The 21,104-nt window shown below is 46.9% G+C and overlaps 1 protein-coding gene across 2 annotated transcripts in view; it reads right to left on the bottom strand.

Annotated features, from left to right (window-relative positions):
* Window positions 1–21,104, bottom strand: part of AMOTL1 (angiomotin like 1) — a 114,780-nt gene that overhangs the window by 59,731 nt on the left and 33,945 nt on the right. For both annotated transcript variants that reach the window (XM_079786952.1, XM_079786953.1), the window contains exons 2-3: window positions 15,310–15,459; window positions 8,423–9,347 (exon numbers count right to left, since the gene is read on the bottom strand). In XM_079786952.1, the coding sequence (XP_079643078.1) occupies window positions 8,423–9,347; window positions 15,310–15,459 (1,075 nt within the window). The remainder of the gene's footprint in view (window positions 1–8,422; window positions 9,348–15,309; window positions 15,460–21,104) is intronic.

The following is a 21,104-nucleotide window of genomic DNA, read 5'->3' as shown; positions in this document are numbered from 1 at the left end:
TAAATATCTCATTAATAGTTTAAGTAATTTTTTAAAAATATTATTTTTATTGATTTCAGAGAGGAAGGGAGAGAGAGATAGAAACATCAATGATGAGAAAGAATCATTGATCAGCTGCCTCCTGCACACCCCCCACTGGGGATCAAGCCTGCAACCCAGGCATGTGCCCTTGGCTGGAATCGAACCTGGAACCCTTCGGTCCACAGGCTGATGCTCTATCCACTGAGCCAAAATGGCTAGGGCTCATTAATAGTTTTTTATGTTGATTACCTATCGAAGTGATAAAGTTTTAGATATAATGGGTTTTAAAAATGTTTTTAAATGGGTAACTAAAACATGTTTTAAAATTAATTTCACCTGTTTAACTTTTTAAAAATGTGGCTGCTAGAAAATTTTTAATTAGACAATGGCTCACATTATATTTCTATTAGACAGTACTGCTTTGCACCACACTGCCCGTATACCAAAGGCCTCATTTTGGAGAGATAATTCCAGAATCCAGTGAGCATCAGAGCAATTTATGCAAATAGACCAGCAGTCCCCACTCTGCTGTCTCCAGGTCCCCAAGCATCAGTAGTGATCAGTGTGTTAATCTAGATGTTTGTCTACAACTAGAGGCCTGGTACACAAAATTTGTGCACGGGGGAGGAGGGATGTCCCCTCAGCCCGGCCTGCACCCTCTAGCAATCTAGGACCCCTCGGGGGACGTCTGACTGCAGTTTAGGCCTGATCCCTGCAGAATCGGGCCTAAACTGGCAGTAGGACATCCCTCCCACACAATTCAGGACTGCTGGCTCCTAACCATTCTGCCTGCCCTATCACCCCTAACCACTCGCCTGCCTGCCTGATCGCCCCCAACTGCTCACCTGCCTGCCTGATCACCCCTAACCACCTCTACCTTGGTGCCCGCCACCGTAGCTTTGTCCAAAAGGATTCCGGAATGACGTCCGGAAGGTCGTTTGGCTGTCCAGTCTAATTAGCATATTACACTTTTATTATTATAGATTAGGCCATTGTGCTAATAAATATGGCTTGTGTGATTGAAAAATTTTTTTCAAAACATGACAAGATAAATAGATGGATAAACAGATGAAAGATGTGATCAGGTAATTTGAACAAAGAAATGCAAGCAGCTAAATACATTTTCCAAAGGAAACTTATTAATAGAGAAATAAAATCAAAACAACTTTTTTCAGTTTATCAACATTAACAATTCAGTTCAACAAGCTTTTACTGAACTCCTTGGCAAAGGTTTCTTTTTAAATTCCCAAGATATGATACATATTAGGATTTCATCTGTGTAAAATGAAATGCATAGAAAAATGACTAGAAGGAACCAGGACAAGAGTTCAGAGTAACAGGATTATGGATTTCTTTTGGTTTCTCATATTTTTCTATTCTTTATATAATTTCTATAGTGAACATGTATGGCTATTTGAAAAAGCACTTCATTATCTCAGTAATACATGTACATTATAGAAAATTGAAAAATAAAGATAAGCAAAAACAGCATAGTTGTTTTAGTAATCAGAGAAAAGTAAACAAAGTGAAATAAAAGAATTAAAAAATGAGGTGAAATAATAAAAGGCTTCTTGGCTATGAGTAGGTTTAAATTTTATGATTTCTCACTCACTAAAGATACATATTACATAGAGCTTTCCAACTTACAGTATTTTCTTATACTTTTCTGACCCTCAAAGTAACATAATGAACAGAGTATTTAACAGTGGTTATCTTTGGGTAATGAGACTATAGGCAATTTCTATTTTCCTTCTTCTGCTTTTTTTTTTTTTAGGGGGGTGGTAAGAATAGAAATTATCTGTCCTTCTAAATTTTCTATAACGAATAAGTGTTATTTATGTAAGGAAGAAAATCGGTTAGTTTTAGGGAAAATGAGCTGTAACAAGTTGCAGATAAGGAAACTGAGGCTCAGAGAACGTATGCAATTTGTCACAAAGAGGAAGAGCCAGAACTCCAACCCCCTGGAACCTTCAAACCCACAGCTTCCCAGTGTGTTCCCTTTGGCTGTGCGGACACCGTAAAACTGACAAATGTTCATATCAAGACTCAACTTTTGGGTAAACTATGGTCATGCGATTGCCATGCAGGATGGATATTGATAATCCTCTGTTTGGAGAAGTCACTCATTTAATTCAGTACAGCTGGAATTGCGTTAGGTTTCCTGAGAAAGTAACCTGAACTTGACCCTCGCCTTTTGAAATTCCCATACTGCAGAGCTGTTTTTCAGGATAAACAGGGCATTTGACTTGGCTCACCCAGCTATAATTCAGCTTAAAAATTGGAGAAACTCCTGAGTTCTAATGCTGGTATTCAAAACACATGTTTAGCTGGTGGAATTTAAACAAGGCTCCACGGCCTCATTTTGTTACGGACAATGCATAGTTTTTCATCCCATAGCTGTGGGCCTGGCTTACCTTTTGGCCCCACACAGCAACTTATTTTCACAACTATATAAACTGCAAATCATAACCCCCCACTTTGGTAATGTACACTTACTGCAAACATTCTCCTTCCTCCTCCAGCCATTTCTGACTCAAGGAAGACGGGATCACCAAACATGCTTTCTCCAGCTCGTTCCAAACCTCAGGCCCGCCAAGAGTCCGCCCTGCCCTTTAGCACATGTCTTTACGCTTGTTCACGATTTAATTTACATTCTGGCAGCACTGTTGGGTTGATATGGGTTTCTTGTGGAGAGAGAGGCATTCTTTCTAATTTGCCACATGTCCTCTGGGGCTCTGTCCCCCTTTGCTCCCTGCCTCCTCTGTTTTTTTTCTTTTTCAGGAGGACCAGAATACTGGTTAAGTATTCCGGACTTGCCGGGGCAGCGTGGCTCATTGGGCGTTGACCTATAAACCAGGAGGTCACTGCTCGATTCCCAGTCAGGGCACATGCCCCGGTTGCGGGCTTGATCCCCAGTGGGGGGCGTGCAGGAGGCAGCCAATCAATGATTCTCTCTCATTGATGTTTCTATCTCTCCTTTCCTCTCTCCATGCTTTTATCAAGTATCCATCTACATGCTAGAAAGCAAATCCATATATTCCTAGATGAATAAAATATTAATATAAACAGCCTCCACTCTTCTCTCTGCTTCCAGGCAGCTAGTACGTCAAACCTGCTAGATTTAGCCCAGAGAAAGGGCGAAAACGGCAATGGGGAGGCTCAGAGAGGAGAAAACACTCATTTTACCAAAAGGAGTGACTTTTTCTCTTTTTTTCTTTTTAATTAAATGTTTTTGTTGATTTCAGAGAGAGGAAAGGAGAGATAGAAACATCAATGAGAGAGAATCATTGATTGGCTGCCTCCTGCACACCCCACACTGGGGATCAAGCCCTCAACCGGGGCATGTGCCCTGACTGGTAATCAAGCAGTGACCTCCTGGTTCATAGGTCGATGCCCAACAAGCCACGCTGGCCAGGCAAGTCCGGAATACTTAATCAGTATTCTGGTCCTCCTGACAAAGAACAAAACAGAGGTAGACAAAGTGCAGGCTGGACATCAGGTGCGATATGTACACCTGATTAGAAATTCACCCAGGTAGGTGACACCAAGTGAAAACGCAAATCTTTGCATCCACGGCAGCACAGAGTAGACACACATCCATACGGTGTGAACTCACGGGCGGCGCAGTGTGTGACAACTGACCGAGGGGGCACCCTGGCTCCTGCACTTCCCAGGTGGTGCCCGTGACTAAGTTACTTCAATCTCTCTCTCTAAGCCTAAGGTGTACCACCTGTAAAAACAGGGATATTAATAGTATGCACCCTTTAGAAGTGTTGGGAAGATTAAGGATAACCCACACCAGGCGCCTGGCACACCGCAGGCGCTCGGAGGTGCAGCCTCCTGCCAGCACCACCTGTGCTCCACTGTTACCTGCTAAGGGTGGCAACCGAGTTCTGGAAACTGGGAATCAGAGCAAGTGTCAGAACCAACGTTCCAGATCAGAACAATCTAACTACTGCAATAGACCCTCCCCAAATTTAACCTTGCTGATAACTGCAAGTTAAAATAAGGAGTTAACACTAATTAGCAAAGCTTTTTCTAATTGTACTGACCCGTATTAGTCAAAGTACAGTGATCAGGCACTGTAATATTTTTGCAAAGTTATCCAGTATCAGAAGTCTTTTATTAAATGTTCACTACAATTTACCCAATAATTTCATTTCTAAATAAGGATTCCTAAGGAATGAAACCAAAATATGGAAAATTTGATATGCATGATGATGCTCACAACGTTATTCATAAAGTGATGTAGATTATATGCTTTATGCAATGCAGAAATAAAAGGATGGTATGGAAACAAACATTGTGGAAAAACATGATAAGATACTATCCAACAAAAGCTAAGATACTAAACTCAGTATAGTCTATGATTATAACATGTGAAAAAATTAATTTGTATAGGAAAAAAGTTAACAGTGGGCATATTACAAAAGTAGGATATTTTAAGTGATTTTTTTAGTATCTTTAGTTTCCACTTTGGAAATATCGCTGTTGATATTTTTTTGGGAAAATAAACATGCATTTGACTACTCCAAACTGCTCTGATAAAAATCAGACCGTCCACCGATGTTCATTCATGCATTCACTTCCGTCAGCAGCACAGCCAGCATGAGCCAACTCATCCATCACCCTGGAAGTGCTCTATTTTCACAAAGCGAGAGTCAGAATCAATATCCAAATGCTTGTCTTTTTTTTTTTTTTTTTTTTTTTAAAGACACAGCTCTCCATAAACAACCTGCCCCATTCTCACCCTGTCTTCATTCCTACCCATTTCCGCTTTCAGGATGCAGGAAAGGGAAGAGGGCACAGGAACAAACCGGAGCCCTATCCATGTCGGCTCATGGTCCCGGGGCCCCACCAGCGACCTCAGCAAGGTGAGCTCACCTCAGTCTCCACGTCACCAACCCCAGGAGCTCACCCACAACAACAGTCGAGGTGTGCACTAGGCCTTCGCTAGTGGCCCCTCCATGGCGCTTCCCACTAAGGGAGCCTAATGTGCTTTACAAAAATCCACCACACATGTCCATCTTTGCAGATCAGAGCAGGTGAGAGAATAAGTATGCGCAACCTACTGAGCCCATTTCTGCAGCTCCAGGCAAGGATATGGACCCAGCGATCTCACTCAGAGGCCTCTCCTCCGCCAGGAGTCTATGGTGTATTGCCCCAATAGCCTGCAGCTTTCTAAACCATCACCATTAATGACAAACAGAAAACCCTGTAAGCAGAAGGGATGACTTGTATATCACTCAGTGTTGAGTTTCAGATCCAGCCCCTGGAGCTCAGGCCACAGCGAATGCAGCTGAAGCAGAAATGGTGTGGAGGCAACTCTGTTTACCCCTTCAGCCAAGGCGGGGCCGCCGGAGCCACGCTGGCTGGCCATGGCCAGGCTCACAAAGGGGCCTTGTGGTGCTGGGGCCCAGCCTCAATGGCCTGTCTGTTACGTCTCCCGGGACATTTTGATGTCATGTCAATCTGGCTGCCAAGTCTGGCAACTGGCTCAAATCCCTCATGCATTTCTTCTTCTTTCTGACGTCACAAATTTGAGACAAATGACACTTTCCACAAATAAGGAGTAGATCTCCAAGAAGTGCTTTCCTCCTCCTCTTACTATGCCTCCCACCTTATATCACACCTACTGCCAAGTAAAGAAAAAGCAAAACAGTCCACTTTACGCATTGCCAATCGCCTTATTAACAAACAGTGACTCCAAAGGGAAGGAAGGAGACTTCACCTAGGGATATTTTCACCTTCTGTCGAGCTCTAGAGGTTGAGTTAAACATTCAGGGGAAAAATGTGAACTGTCCCAAACCAAACTCTGATACCATCCTCATGGGCTAAAACACCATGGATTATTTTAAGCAGCTATGGTCAGCCAATGTGGTACAAACACCAGAGACGTGAAGACTGCTTTATTTTCCTCTTCAAACCTGATTGTTTTTGAGTTTAAATTTCTCCTTTGGCTAAGGAACTGAGAAAGGGTAAGAACAGGAGCCCCATCCTGGATTCCCCAGTGGGGTCAGACTGTGCCCACGCTAGGAAGGAGTTCTGCGCCTGTCAGGAGTCTATATGTTGGCACACTGTTGAACAGCTGGCTTTCCCGACCTCCGGGGGGAAGGTGTCAGCAGCTGGGCGGCGAGTGGACGGCAGGCCAGCTCTCTCTCTGCCAAGGCCAGTAACTCCCTTTCAGAAGATGTAGACCGAGGTATGCCCTGCACACCAAGGAGAAGCCTCAGCCCATTCGATTTAGAAACAGATAAATAAGTCCTTTGTGAGAATGAAGACTGTCCAATAAACAGGCCGTGGCCGCTGGTCTTCTCTCCTCATGCCCCATGCTCTCTCTCCGCAGGCAAAGTCAGCAACATCTAAATGCTGGCAAATCCCCATTTCCCTCCTGAGCGATTGCCAATCACCTTATTTTCAACTGCCCTATTCCTCAACTTCCATACCTAGACAATCACTAAATCCTGTCCATTCTATTTCCCCTCCTCCCTTAGCATATCATGCTCCCCTAGACCAGTGGTCGGCAAACTCATTAGTCAACAGAGCCAAATATCAACAGTACAACGATTGAAATTTCTTCTGAGAGCCAAATTTTTTAAACTTAAACTTCTTCTAACGCCACTTCTTCAAAATAGACTCGCCCAGGCCGTGGTATTTTGTAGAAGAGCCACACTCAAGGGGCCAAAGAGCCGCATGTGGCTCGCGAGCCACAGTTTGCCAACCACGGCCCTAGACCATGGTCTCAAACCTACGCCACCCTCACCATTTCCTATCTGGGCTATTGAAACTGTCCCCGGAGGTCCTCACGGCCTCCATTCTCTCTTCCCTCCAATTTGCCCTTACTGCCATTGAAGTCAGCCTTTTTATTAAACACCAGCATAGTCTCTACTTAAGAACAATTGTTTATGGCCCAGATGATGAACTAGGAGGTCACAGTTTGATTCCCAGTCAGGGCACATGCTGGGGGTTGTAGGCTCGATCCCCAGTAGGGGGCATGCAGGAGGCAGCTGATCAATGATTCTCTCTCATCATTGATGTTTCTCTCTCTCCCCCCGCCCTTTCATCTCTGAAATAAATAAAAATATATTTAAAAAAACACAAACAAAACCACAATTTTTTAAAATATATATTTTTTCATTGATTTCAGAGAGGAAGGGAGAGAGATAGAAACATCAATGATGAGAGAGAATCATTGATTGGCCGCCTCCTGCACGCCCCCTAATGGGGAGGGGGGATGGAGCCCGCAACAGGGGCATGTGCCCTTGGCCGGAATCAAACCTGGGACCCTTTAGTCCGCAGGCCGACGCTCTATTCACTGAGCCAAACCGGCTAGGGCCAAAACCACAATTGTTTATGGATACATTCTAAACTTCTGAGTATGACGCTTAAAGACCTTCACCCACTGGCCTCAACTTCCATGTCCAAACACCTCTTCCACCTCTTACCACACCCTATCCCACCAGTGCTCTGCAGGACGGCAGCTCAATTCAGACAAAACCTCCTAAACCGTCTGAAGAAGCGATAATCCCCCTGCATAGTACATCCTGCTCCTTCACCTCTAACCCCCAAACTCTGATTAATCCCTGAAGACCCAACTCAGATGTCACGTCCCTGTGGCGCTCTCCCCACTCCCTCCGCTTGTGAGTCATCCTAGCGCTCTCTCACACTCCTGTCCTAAAACAGCACCCTGCACTGCAATGATGTGCTCAGATGCCCGTCTCCCTGGAGACAGTGCTGTAGGTCCTCGAGAGGAAGGACCATTTCCTTATCTCCGAACCAGGGCTGCACAGGATACACTCTCGGTAAGTGCTGCTGACTCCATCCGCCAGTCAGAAGAGCGACTAAGGGTAATGGAGGGAAAGGACTCTGGCGATCAGGACACTTGATCCGAGCTCCAGCTGCCTCGGAGTGTGCACTGTGGAAATTTATTAATCTCTCCAGGCTTTAGCTTGTCATCTGCGGAATATGGGGATGGGACTATATGATTTCTACGGTCCCTTTAACTCCACCGTTCCAAGCATTTAGACTACATTTTTCTTTAAAACCTACAATGAAGAAACACCCTGTGAAACCCGTAGTAATAATATGTTCCAGGAGTTTGGCCGCTCTCCACAGAGCCAGCCAGGAAAATTCCTCCTTTGCCTGGCCACCAGGCAGAGCGCCCAAGGACGGCTAGCAACTCAGGCTCCTCCTCTACACTCATAAATCCCCAACTGCCCTCGGATCTGTTCCACTCGACATATTTTGGTCCAAAACTGGCTTATTCAATAATATGCACAAGAGAAGGAAAAAAACAAAACCCTGCTGACAAAAACCTAACATGCCTTGAAAATGACAAATGCTAAAAGCCTGATTGCTGGGTTTTGAAAAGCCGAGTGAAAGGGCTAAGCTTGATAATCACCTTGTTACCCCATACTCCGGGGGTGGCTGGTACCTCAGGACGGCCACTTCCGTTCTCGCGGGCTGAGGAGCAGGGTAAGGCTTGACCATCTCGTGGACCATGCCCGGGTGCTGGTCGCTGTAGAAAAGTCCGTGCTCCTGGGTCTTGCTGACCGGGGACATCATTTGCTTGGGCTTGAAGGGGTACTCGGGTGGAGGACCCCGGGGGTCCAGCACTTTACCTGCAGGCTGGGCTGGGGAGGGTCCCCCTCCCGCCTTGAACCCCTTGCCACTCCCTGAGCCAGGGAGGTGCTGCTTAACACCATTCCTCTCCAGCGACAGCTGCATGATTCTCTCACTGAGCGAGCGGACGTGGCCCTGCTTAAGTTCCTTCAGCGCCTCGTCCTTATGCGCCTGTCCGCTGTTGGCACGGCTCACCGTGGGCCTCCCCTCAGTCCGGGCCTTCTGGCTGGTGCCCCCCGCCATGTAGTAACCGTGACCCACGGCCCCCTGCTGCGGCGGCTGCTGCTGCTGCTGCCCCCTGAAGAACTGGGACTGCGCTTTGGCCTCCTCGTAGGTGGGCAGCTCCTCGTTGTTCTGCTGAGGCTGCGTGGACCGGACCTGTTTCTCCATCACCGTATTGTCCACCTGGTGTTCTTGACCCTGCGGTTCCTGGCGTGCCGACTGGTAGACCATTTGTGGGTCTTCTTGAGTGAGGTTTTCAGAGGAAGAAAAGCTGTTTGTCGGGTGGGCTGGTCCTGCACTCCCTGTGGCCTGGTGCTGAATGGCCAGCAAGTTCATGTTCTCGGTCGGGGTGCCATAGCGCAGTTGTTCCTGGATCAGCCGCTGCAATACTGTTCCAGCTGCCGCATCCTCGGAACCTCTCATTTCCACCTCTGAGATCCTCAGGAAGTTCGGGGAGTGGAAGTTACAAAGAGGATCCTCAACTATAAGGTAAACATAGGAGAAAAAGGTATCAGGCTGTTCCACAGCAATATAAGTCTGCTAGTATGTGGTAAATAATTAACATTCTAACGGGAGTAGCATGTAACAAGGTTTTAAATCCACCACCACCTCCATGTACCCTGCAGGTTCTCATGGAAGTACTTCTCCAATTCTAAGTGTCTCTAATACTCTCCCTTCTCTGGCCTCCTGCTTCCTCCTAGGTCTTGCTCCATCCTTCACCCCTGCCCTTTCCTTTAATCTCCCTCATGGCCCCCTCTCTTCTTCATATAAACATGCCACATCTTTTCCATCTTAAAAAAATACAAGCAAAAAAACGAAACCAAAACCAAACAAAAAGGAAGCCTCCTTCCCTTGGCCTTCCCTGCATGTACCTCTAACACCTTTCCTCTCTCCTTCCCTTTTCTCCTAATTGTCCTCAGTAAGCAATGGTCGCTTGCGGTCTCCACTTTCCAAATGCTCCAGGCACTGCCCTCCCTCCTGCTCCGACTACTAACCAAGCCCAGCGAGAATTTTCCAGCTCTCACACGACACAACCAACCCTCCCTGAAGCATATGGCATGGTGATCGCCCACTTCCTGAAATGCTCTCCTAACTCGGCACCCAGGTCCTGGCTCCGGCCTCTCTGCCCACTCCTTCCCGGCCTACCTTTTCTCCACCTGCCCCTCAACTCCGGTGTTTGCCACAGCTCTGCCCTCAGTGTTCTTCCACCCTCACTCAGCAGAATCTCGGGGCCATCACATCCACTGCTCATCTTCAACGACTGACTCATGACCCACATACCTACAACTGCCAGCCAATGGTCCATGAGTCCTTCAAACTCCACATGTCCGCCTCACCCCGAGAGGCCTACTCACCCACCCAGCCCTCTGCATCCCTGCTTTGTCTAATTTTTGCCAAGCTAGAAACCTGAGTTTTCCAAAATTCCTTCTTCTCCCTTATCCCAACACCTAGTCAGTGACTGCTTGTCAATTCTACCCCCAAAATATCCCTCCCAACCCTCTCTATTCCCATGCCAATCTCCAAGATGATTATTAATAACCACAATACAACCACAAGAACCATTTTAAAGTGCATATGATATGCCACTGCACTAAATTCTCTCCAGATACTCTTTTGTTCCATATGAGGCAGATATTAATTCCCCCAGTCTTACAGATAAGAAGAGAGGTTTAGAAAAGGTAAATCTCAGATGTCACAGAGGTAGGAAGAGACAGAGCCAGGATCTGATTCATTGCACAAGATCTGTGTTCATTCCACACTTATAAGCCCTTGGCGTCTCATCCCCAGACCATTCATTCCAACAGCCTGCTCATCTATTTCTCCGACACTGGGCTCATTCCCATTTCCAAACCCACCCCTCAGGCAGCAACCTGTCTCCCACGCTACCCTGGAAGATTGTTCCACTAGGAAAACCTAATCACATCAATGCTCTCCACAAAATTCCTCAGTAACTAGTTACAGGATGAAACTGACATTCTATAACATGGTGTAGCACAAGCATGTCAAATTCGAGGCCCGCAACGAATATTTTTGCGACCTAGACAATATAACGAAATATGAGAAACGTTTTAATAAAAATTTCGTAACTTAATTTTTACAATATCCTGTTATACATAACTAGAGGCCCAGTGCACGGTGAGGTCCCTCGGCCTGGCCGACTATCGGGGCCGTCTTGCCCAGCCTGTTTGGGCCAATAGGGGCTGGCCAACTGGGGAGGGACTGCGGGAGGTTGGCCTACCGGGGAGGGACTGCGGGTCCAGCCCATTTTGCCCAGTCCCAATCAGCTGGACCCCAGCAGCAAGCTAACCTACCGGTTGGAGCGTCTGCCTCCTGGTGGTTAGTGCGCATCATAGCAACTGATGGAACGGTCGAACAAACAGTCGAATGAACGGTCAGACACTTAGCTGCTAAGGCAGTGGTCGGCAAACTCATTAGTCAACAGAGCCAAATATCAACAATACAACGATTGAAATTTCTTTTGAGAGCCAAATTTTTAAAACTTAAACTTCTTCTAACGCCACTTCTTCAAAGTAGACTCGCCCAGGCCATGGTATTTTGCGGAAGAGCCACACTCAAGGGGCCAAAGAGCCGCATGTGGCTCGCGAGCCTCAGTTTGCCGACCACGGACTTAGTATATTACGCTTTTATTATATAGGATAATTAATAATGCACTACAACGTTCGCTAATGACTGATTACTATAATCCTGTTGCATTCATGTCCCTTACGCACCTTATGCGCAGGCGCACCATTTCTCTCCACTAATACTAGCAGCGAATACTTTAGCAGCCGATTGCCACATCATTAGTCTTGGACTAACTTGTTTGGTGTGCGCAACAGGAAATAATATTTCGCTTTCGGAGAACAAGAAAAATAGGTTTATTTGCATTATGCTTATTAATTTATGCAGTTATTCAGTGTCTGGTAAGTTCATGTTCAAGAAAAAATATTAATTTTTATTAAAATGTTCTCTTATTTTATGTTAACGATTACTCATTTATTTCAGCCCTTTGTATTCAGCATGTCTCTATCGAAATAAACCTATGTTTCTATGAAAATTGAAGCTTTTGTTTTTTTGAGGCCCACATACACTTAAACCTTGTTTATTTGGCCCGTGTTAGCCTTTGAGTTTGACATGCTTGGTGTAGCGGGTGCTGCCTTACCTTCCAATAACATTTCAGGCCACCACCACCCCACCCTCACTGGCAAGCCCTTGGAGTTTAAGCTCTAACGCACCTAAGAACATACAGATCCCAGACATGCTGGCTCTCTCTGGCCTCTGAGCCTTTGCTCACATTTGTCCCTCTGCCTAGAAAGATGCATGTCACCATGTCCTCCTGGGGATTCCTAGCCATGCTGCATGCGATGGCTCCAGAGCTACTTTCTGAGGAAGTCCTTGCCTGCTGCAGCCCAGCAGGCCCGAGCCCTCCTCCAATGTCTACTCCACTGGCACAGATCTCAGTAGGTCAGTGAACACCGGAGATGGCAATTATTTACCTACACAGACTCTAAACTCCTGAAAGGTGAGGATCATGCCTTCTTATTTGGGTCTCCCTGGCACACAACCCAGTGAGGGGGATCAAACATTTAACCAGTAAAAGATACCTACACAAGCTCCATGAAATATAAAATTTAGCCCTGGCTGGGTGGCTCAATTGATTGGAGCATCGTCCCATTCACCAAAAAGTTGTGGGCTTGATTCTTAATCAGAGCACATACCTAGGCTATGGGTTTGACCCCTGGTCAGGGTGTGGACAGAAGGCAACCGATCGATATTTCACTCTCTCTTTTTCTCTCCCTCTCCATTCCTCTCTCTCTCCAAATCAATGAAAGCATATCCTTGGGTAAAGATTAAATACACACATACGCACACAGGGTGTCAAAAAATGTATACACACTTTAACAGCTTATAGCTCAATTTTAAAAATGAAATGTATTTTAATTAACACTGTCTTTATAATTGTTCAAAGTGTGGGAAACCTTATATAATTTACCCCATTTCACAACAGTACTAGTAAGTAGTATATTGAAGATACCATGTAGCATTGTGATAGTAACATTTGTACCACTTACTACTGGCATGACCCTGAGCAAATCACTCCCTCTCTCCTACCTCAACAGTCTCACCTGTAAACTGAAGAAGATGAAGTAGATCATCGCTAAGCAGCCTTCAGTTCTACAATGCCATGCAACGATGGCTCTGTGTTTCTATATATACATAGACCACGTCATTTCCCCAAAAGCAGTCTTTCTTTCCCAAGGTTGCCTTTTTTTTAAACCTATAAACGGTATCCTCGTATGAGTCATCCTGATAGAAATTTTAGATTTACTTCTGACCTTCTGTCTTCTTTGCTCCCTCCATTTAATCAACTGCCAAGCTAGGTTTTCTTATTCCACAGTGAATTGAGAAAAAAAATGAAAGTGGTGTAATAGGCTTATCCTATATAATAAGAGAGGAATATGCTAATTATCCGTATGCCATAACATCACAACCAATCTACAAGAGGTGGAGAGCTACAGGAGGGCATGGCAGCGAGCTAAGAGCAGCAGAGAGCTACCAACAGCAGTGGGTGGGTGGCCAGCTGAGGCAAACGGCAGCAAGCTACTCGTGCACAGGGCTACCAGTAAATATATAAATATGCGTATACTCCCACGTTTACATGAGTACGCACATAGACACCTTCCATTAGGTTTACTGTCTTCTATTGGCAAGGATTATATACCACTTATTCTCTTTGATATTACAATATGAGGAAAGGTGACAGTAGATGACATCTTTAGTGTCCCTGCAGTAGCAAAGACTGTGACCCTAGCTCCCGTGCCCTCGGCCACTCCTCAGGTCTGGCTCTCCTGACCAGTGGCTTAGATGTCCTGAATAGCCTCCGAATATCTCTAACCTCTGGCCTCTTCTCTTTCCAATCCAAATTCTATGTATTACCTGTCTTCCTCTACTAGACCCAAGCACCAGAGGGTGGGGAGTTTATTTGCTGAATTCACACGCTGCATTGCCAGCGCCTAGAATACTGCTCTGATCCACAGAAGGCCTTCGGGAAATAATGGCTGAGTAAGTTACAGAGCTCTACAGATGGTTCCTGAAGTTCAACGCTGACCATATCACTCTCCCCGTCTCCCCAGAACCTCACCTGGGACCTCAGGCAAATTACTTGTCTTCTCTGAACCTCTCTCCCCTGTAAATTGGGCAGACTTCCTGTCTGCCTCAGAGGATTGCACGTGGAGTACATTCAAACTTAGTCCTTACCTTCAGGTAACTGCAACTGAAATAGAAATCCAAAGTTCAACAGCAAAACATTTTAAACAGTAAAAACAGATCATGGAAGTTCCACGCAAGATGAACTGCCAAATAATCGTAGTAAGTGGTGAACGACCCATGGAAAGAGTGATCAGTGTGGGTTGAACTGGGCCACACTCACTAAACAAAGACTGACTGAAACCTGCTATATTCAGGCTTCCTGACAGATGCGGGGGCAGGAGAGTAAAAAGGACGCCCTTACCCTCAGGATAACTGATCTGAAAGGCTTACTGGAACAAGCAGAATCAAATAAAAATCATTTTTTAATAAAATGAATAAAAATTCTATTAAAATAAAAATGTATTTTCCAGAGGAAAATGATTTTTTTGGATGAATAATGAAAGAAATAGGGTCTCATCAGGCATGAAAACGATTACATTCTCTTTGCATAAGCATATTTGGGCCCTGAGATCCTTCCCTAAAGTGGTTTTAAAAATTCCCTTATATGCCCTAGCTGGTTTGGCTCAGTGGATAGAGCGCCAGCCTGCAGACTGAAGGGTCCCTGGCTGGATTCCGGTCAAGGGCACATGCCTGGGTTGCGGGCTCAATCCCCAGTGGGGGTCAGGCAGAAGGCAACCAATCAATGATTCTCTTTTCTCATTGATGTTTCTATCTCTTCCTCTCCCTTCTTCTCTGAAATCAATAAAAAAAATATATTTAAAAATAAAAATTCCCTCATAGTTTTACCTGAAAAGTCCTCAAAAATAGGCAGGAAGTTTTTTACGAAGGAGACAGTTTCCTCCCTACTATAGTTTTGAATTTCTTCTGAACTTCTGAGTTATTTGCAAAAAGATTAAAGTGAAGTAGAAAGAAATAAAGAAGGAAAGATTCTAGGAAGGAGTACCAATGGTACTCCTTAGAGAAAATTTAGGGAATAAATGGTATAATTCTTAAGTTCCTACCTACCTAGGAACTCTCTCTCTGCTGAATCACAAGTTATAGTAAGATAGTCTATTAACACCCATAGCACAAACATTAAAAATAAGGCACCTGCCAATAAAGAGACAACCAATAATCCCACATGCTGATTTTTTAAAATGAGCATAGAGGGGAAAAAATTATGCAAAAGCACTAAAAATGAGACACTTAAGATCGTTTTGTGTTCCCACCACGAGTGCCAGTAAAAGGACTCACCAACTTTCTCCCTGATGGTACTGCCAGCCTCCACCGTCAAAGCAGGCGCTTCATGCCTCCCGGAGTAGAGCGGGAAGTCTGGGAAGAAGTAGCTGGGGTCTTCCAGAATCTGGGCGGGACTACTGGGACTGTAACAAGCAGGAGGGGGACCTGCGGGGGAGAAAAAAGCCAAGTGTCCGTTAGCGCCAAGTCCACCTCTCCCTCCCCGCTGTGTGACTCACCAGAGCCCGCGAGGCACGCTCCCACATTTCAACGTGCAGTGGGAGCTCTGTCCTTTTGATTCATAAAATTCCAAAGTTACTATTCAGAATGATCACTCACCCGGCCACCCACCAAATGACCCACAAAGTCAAAACAACAATCTTCAAGACGCGCCGAGCGGAGGCTCGGACACTGGCACACAACGGCAGCACGGCCAACAGGAACCAAGTCCCCTGTGACCGTGGACAGGTCACTAAGCTCTGAACAGGCAAGGAGGGGACAGGACAGGGCGGTGGAGAGGCCAGGAAAGGCGCTCCAGGACGGGGAGAGCTGCGGACTCTGGGAATATAAAGGACAGAGAGGGCTGGTCTTCTCGCCATGTGTTAGCAGGAGTGCGTCCCAGCCCAGGACAGAGCACTGGCCCTGCTCTAATGTTTCTGGAGCCCCCTACGGCAGCGGGGCACCAGCCTGTGGGTTCTGGCCCTCTGCCAAACACTGGCCTTTTGCTCCAGTTTATCTGCTTCGCACACAAAGCAGGGTGTGCTTCCTGCTCTAATTAAACGTGACACCGTGTCAATCCCAGTCACTGGACACGAGATACCTCTGCCACGACACGGATACCGCACAGACATCGTGGGAACACTCAGCAGGAGGGGCCCGCCGTCCTCTCTCGGCACTGGGTTCCCTGTGTGGGCACCCAGCTTATGGCTCTCCTTGGCACAGGAACTTAGTTCACTCTGGGGGAAAGAGTCCTGCTAGTTTTTAAAATTAAAGTCCTTGCCTGAAAGATAGTTCTATCGTCAGAAAAATGTTTCTCCGCAGTCACTTCAAACTAGTAATTTGAAATGTATTGCTTAGGTTTGCTATCTACCCCTTTCCCACGAGGCCGAAGCTAGTAGGAAATAACATTATTCTGAGGCCACAGATGGGAACGTACTCGTAGTCTTTCTGAGTTTCCTTCCCTCATGACATATTTGTATGTGTGCTCACATGCATCACAGGCATGTTTGGACTGGAGGGAAAACAGTGTTACAAGTAGAATATCCCATAGAGCTAAACATAAATAATGTCGTTTGTGACTTTCACCTTAAAAATGAAAATGAACCAAGTGTGAAGGAGAGAGTATATGAAGATGAGCCTAAAATTACAGTCCCAATGCGTGTGGCGGCTACCTGTCAGCGTTCTCCCTTTGGCCAACCTGCAGGGGCTACCCTGGGAAAGAAACTCACTCTCTGGGCCTAGTCCCCTCCATCTATAAATCTAAAAGCCTAGGGCTAAAATTAGGAATTGTGATGGCCCAGACCCAAAGGCAGATCCTGACCTGGCTGCCACTTCAGGCCGGTGGAAAATGTTGGTGGAAAATTGCAGACGGGCAAGGTACAACCGTGGCCATGCGTTAGAATGACCTGGAATTTTTAAAAGCCTAGTACCCAGGCCTCACCCAGACCTGTTCAGTCAGATCTCCGGGGACAGGCCCCACGCACTCGTATTTTATAAAGCTCCTCAAATGACTCCTATGTGCAGCCAAAGTGAGAAGCCCTCTGCTAGCGGAGAACAGCACACACAGGCAAAACAGCAAGACACAAAAACACGTTTCTGCACCTTGAGTCCCACTCCCCACCAAATCAGAGTCAGAGAGGTAGTGAGGACCCACACACTTCAAGAAAAGAGTGTGTGGGGTTTTTTTATACTATATATAGTAGATCAGGGTCAGGGATGGACTAAGAATTCTAAGTGGTAACGGAGAGCAAATTGCGAATAAAATTGAGGCCTAACTAAGGATATATGTGTATGTGCATATGTATATAAAGGGGGGAGGGAGGGAGGGAGGGAGGGAGGGAGAGAGAGAGAGAGAGAGAGAGAGAGAGAGAGAGAGAGAGAGAAGATATACAATTTCAATATGGAGCCCAGTTAAGAACTGTGCTATAAGCCATCCCCAGTCACTACAATGTACCCTGATTCTCCACACTTGGGAGCAAGAGACTGGGGAAACCACTGAAATCTCAGGGTATCACTCCCACCCTATAACATGGCTCGGGCCCAGGGACTAAGTAATGGTTCCATTCTTTTTGTTGTTGTGTTTTTGTTTTTAAATCCTTAGAGAGAAGGGAAAGAGAGTGCAGAGAGAGAGAGAGAGAGAGAGAGAGAGAGAGAGAGAGAGAGGAACATTGATGTGAGAGAGAAACATCCATCGGTTGGTTGCCTTCCATACATGCCCTGAGCAGGGATTGAACCCGCAACCCAGGTATGTGCCCTGACTGGGAATCAAACCGGCAACCTTTTGGTGCACAGGGCGATGCTCAACCAACTGAGCCACTCTGTCTGGGCAATGGTCCAGCTTTTAAAGGAATCTGCGCCACTCAAGGACTCTGCGGGCTCAACAGTGTGTAATCCACTCATGTGTTGCCTCTGGGGGCTTCACAGAGACTATTTCCATGTAAGGTCCTCTGTGCTTAGGAGCCTGCAGTCACCTGTTTCTTTCTAGCCAGCACCTTGTCTGAGGATGGCCACTCACACAGCTTGTCTGCCTGGGGAGAGTGACAACCGCAATGGACAGCAAGCTGAGGTGAGCGTACAGGAGTCAGCGCTCAGCGGGCTCTCCCTCGGGGGAGGGGCCCAGCCCCGCAGGAAAGCTCGAGATCTGTCTGCACCACACTTGACAAAGGGGGGGAATCTGGAAATTCCAGTTGGAGGGTTCAACATTTCAGCCCTATATTGACTATGACCCATGTCACCACGAATGGTTTCCTTTCTTTACAACATCTGCATGTCATTTGTCAGCAAGAAGACTCTTTGCTTCTCCGTCTGAGCGTGACTGCTTTTGGCTTGCTCCTAAAGCACCAAATCCTTCTTTCCCATTATGGTCTTATGCTGCTACTTTCTAAGTGTCCAGAGGCCTTTACGTGATATGACCCTGAACAAGACTTTTTTTCCTTACTCAACAGTAGCAAAAACCAAGGGCCTCAGTGTTGGAGGGAAAAAAATGAATTAAGGCAAAATGAAGTAGTTTTCTGGGGAGTCAGGGGCACAATATGAGTCCTGGTGACCTGCTCAACCGCCTCACCTCCACCATGACTAGTTACGTGCCTCAGATCGGACCCTGAATCTGTAACCAGGCCAACGTAACAGGCTCAGAAGTTTCCTTTAGGTGTAAACACTGTAGGACACTCAAACTGACACCCCACTATCACCCAACACGCACAACTGGGAAATCACCCGGCCTTACATGCCACTGGCTTGCACATAACCACCCTGGCTGCAGCCTCAAGTTCCGATCTTGGGTTTCCAAGGCTGCCTACAACCAGACCTCTCCTTTAGATGCCGTCAGTCTCGCTGGTCCCCTCAGCATCCCGTGAACGGGTCACCCTCGTTCTCCAACTCCCGGCTAACAAAGCCATCCTCTAGCTTCACAGTCCCCTCCACAGCTACTGTAAGGCTCTCTCCAGTCCACTGACCCCTTCAGTTTGCCTCCACACCTTCTCCTAGCTGTCCTTCCGCCCCTCAACTGCCACAGCGATGATGATCGGAAGCACACAACTCCGCACTTACATGTCAACTGCTCTCAGAGAGTGGATTTGGAGGGATCTTTGACCTTGTCTATAAACGAAGTAGAGAGACCATCCCAGAGGAGAGTGCCATGCTCTCCATCAGCAAGTAGTAAGAGGGCATGCACCATATACACTGCTCGCAGAAAGTAGCACGCACATGTGTGGTGCCCATCTTCAAGCATTCCCAGGGCGGCACCACCAGCCTATGCCAAATGACTGCTGCAAAACACGAGGCGGTTGGTGGGTAAGGGCTGAGTGCTGTGGTATGCCGCCGATCATAACCGCTGACTCCCATTCTAAGAACACAGCATTGTTTTTACATTAAGCACCACATGACAACACAATCTGCCTTGAACCATAGCAACTCATGTCTATTGCCTTTGCGCAAACTCTAGAGAAACACTGGCAGCTCTTCCTAGGTTTCCTCCATCTGGGGGGCCTTCCTCCCCTATGAGTCGAGGAAACGCTTGCTTGGCACACACTAAATGCTGAAACACGTCCTCAGAAGCTCTACTCTAGTGCCACTTCCTCCCGGAAGTCATCTACCCTTCTTCCCCTAACAATTATGCCACAAAATAATACATTGCCTATGTCTTCCGGTTTTTTTCCTTGACCATTCAGTTGATTAACAGCAAGGACTCTGTCTTATTCATCTTTGTATTTCCAGTTTCTAGCAGAAATAAGATCACCATAAGTGCTCAATACATATTTATTGATTCAATGAATCATCTACAAAGGTTCACAGCACCTAGCAGTTTCGAGCACAATATGGACACTCAATAAATATTTATTAATGGAATTAAGATACATTTTTAAATAACCAGTTATGAACACATTCTTAATGCTACAGAGCTTAAACCAAAGGTGAGTTTGTCTTTTTCAGACTTCTCAGGAGACCAAGGCTGGTAAAAGCTACTGGGAAGAAAGGAACAGCCATCTCGAGCTAAAACGGATGAATGACAAGTGCACTGTGATCCGGTTCCTGCAGGGGCTTTGTACATGATGCTGCAGTAACCGCACGGGGGTTTTGCAGCCTGATCACAAGCCTCCATTTACGGAAAGGTGCTGCTTCGGCCCACTCCACCTGGGCCACCCTGCCCAGGGCCAGGCTTCAGAGCCGGGCCCTCTGCCGCCCTTGGCTCCTGCGTCCTTCCCAGGTCTGCAAGCAGGAGCAGAGCCCGGAGACCTCAGAGGACATGCACTCCCTCACCATAAACAGAGGAGCCATCCCAGGCCTACCAATCACACAGAATCAAAGGGAGTACACAGTGAAAGTATCCTACCTAATAAAAGAGTAATATGCAAATTGACCGCACCTTTGCTACACACAAGCCACACCCACCAGCCAATCAGGGCAAGTATGCAAATTAACCCAACCAAGATGGCGATTAATTTGCATACATACCTGGGTCTGGGGAACCCCCTTGGCACCCAGTTCACTCCCAGCCGGCCATCAGGCATAGGCTTTAGGCTTGGGAAGGGGCCAAGCCTGCCATCGGAGGGGCGGTGGTCCCCTTCCCAAGCCTAAACCTGGCGAGGAGGCTTTAGGCTTGGGAAAGGGCCGAGCCTGTGATCGGAGGTTCAACCCCTTCCCAAGCCTAAATCCTGGGGTGGAGGCTTTAGGCTTGGGGAGGTGCTGGGGGGAAACCCTTCGCAAGCTTAAAGCCTGGGGCGGAGGCTTTAGGCTTAGGAAGGGGCCAAGCCTGTGATCGGAGGTTCCAGGCGGATGGGGGGGAAAGACCCCTTCCCAAGCCTAAACCTGGGGCGGAGGCTTTAGGCTTGGGAAGGGGCCAAGCCTATTATTGGAGGTGGGGGGGTGGGGAGGGACCCCTTCCCAAGCATAAACCCTGGGGCAGAGGCTTTAGGCTTGAGGAAGTGCTGGGGGGAGCCCCTTCCCAAGCCTAAACCTGGTGCAGAGGCTTTAGGCTTAAGAAGGGGCAGAGCCTGAGATCAGAGGTGGGGGGGACCCCTTCCCAAGCCTAAACCTGGGGAGGAGGCTTTTGGCTTGGGAAGGGGCTGAGCTTGGGATCGGAGGGAAGGGGAAAA

The sequence above is a fragment of the Cnephaeus nilssonii genome, assembly GCF_951640355.1.
Source record: "Cnephaeus nilssonii genome assembly, chromosome: 13".
Lineage (NCBI taxonomy): Eukaryota > Metazoa > Chordata > Mammalia > Chiroptera > Vespertilionidae > Cnephaeus > Cnephaeus nilssonii.
The sequence above is the reverse complement of the archived record's forward strand: the minus strand, read 5'-3'. Positions and strand labels throughout refer to the sequence as shown.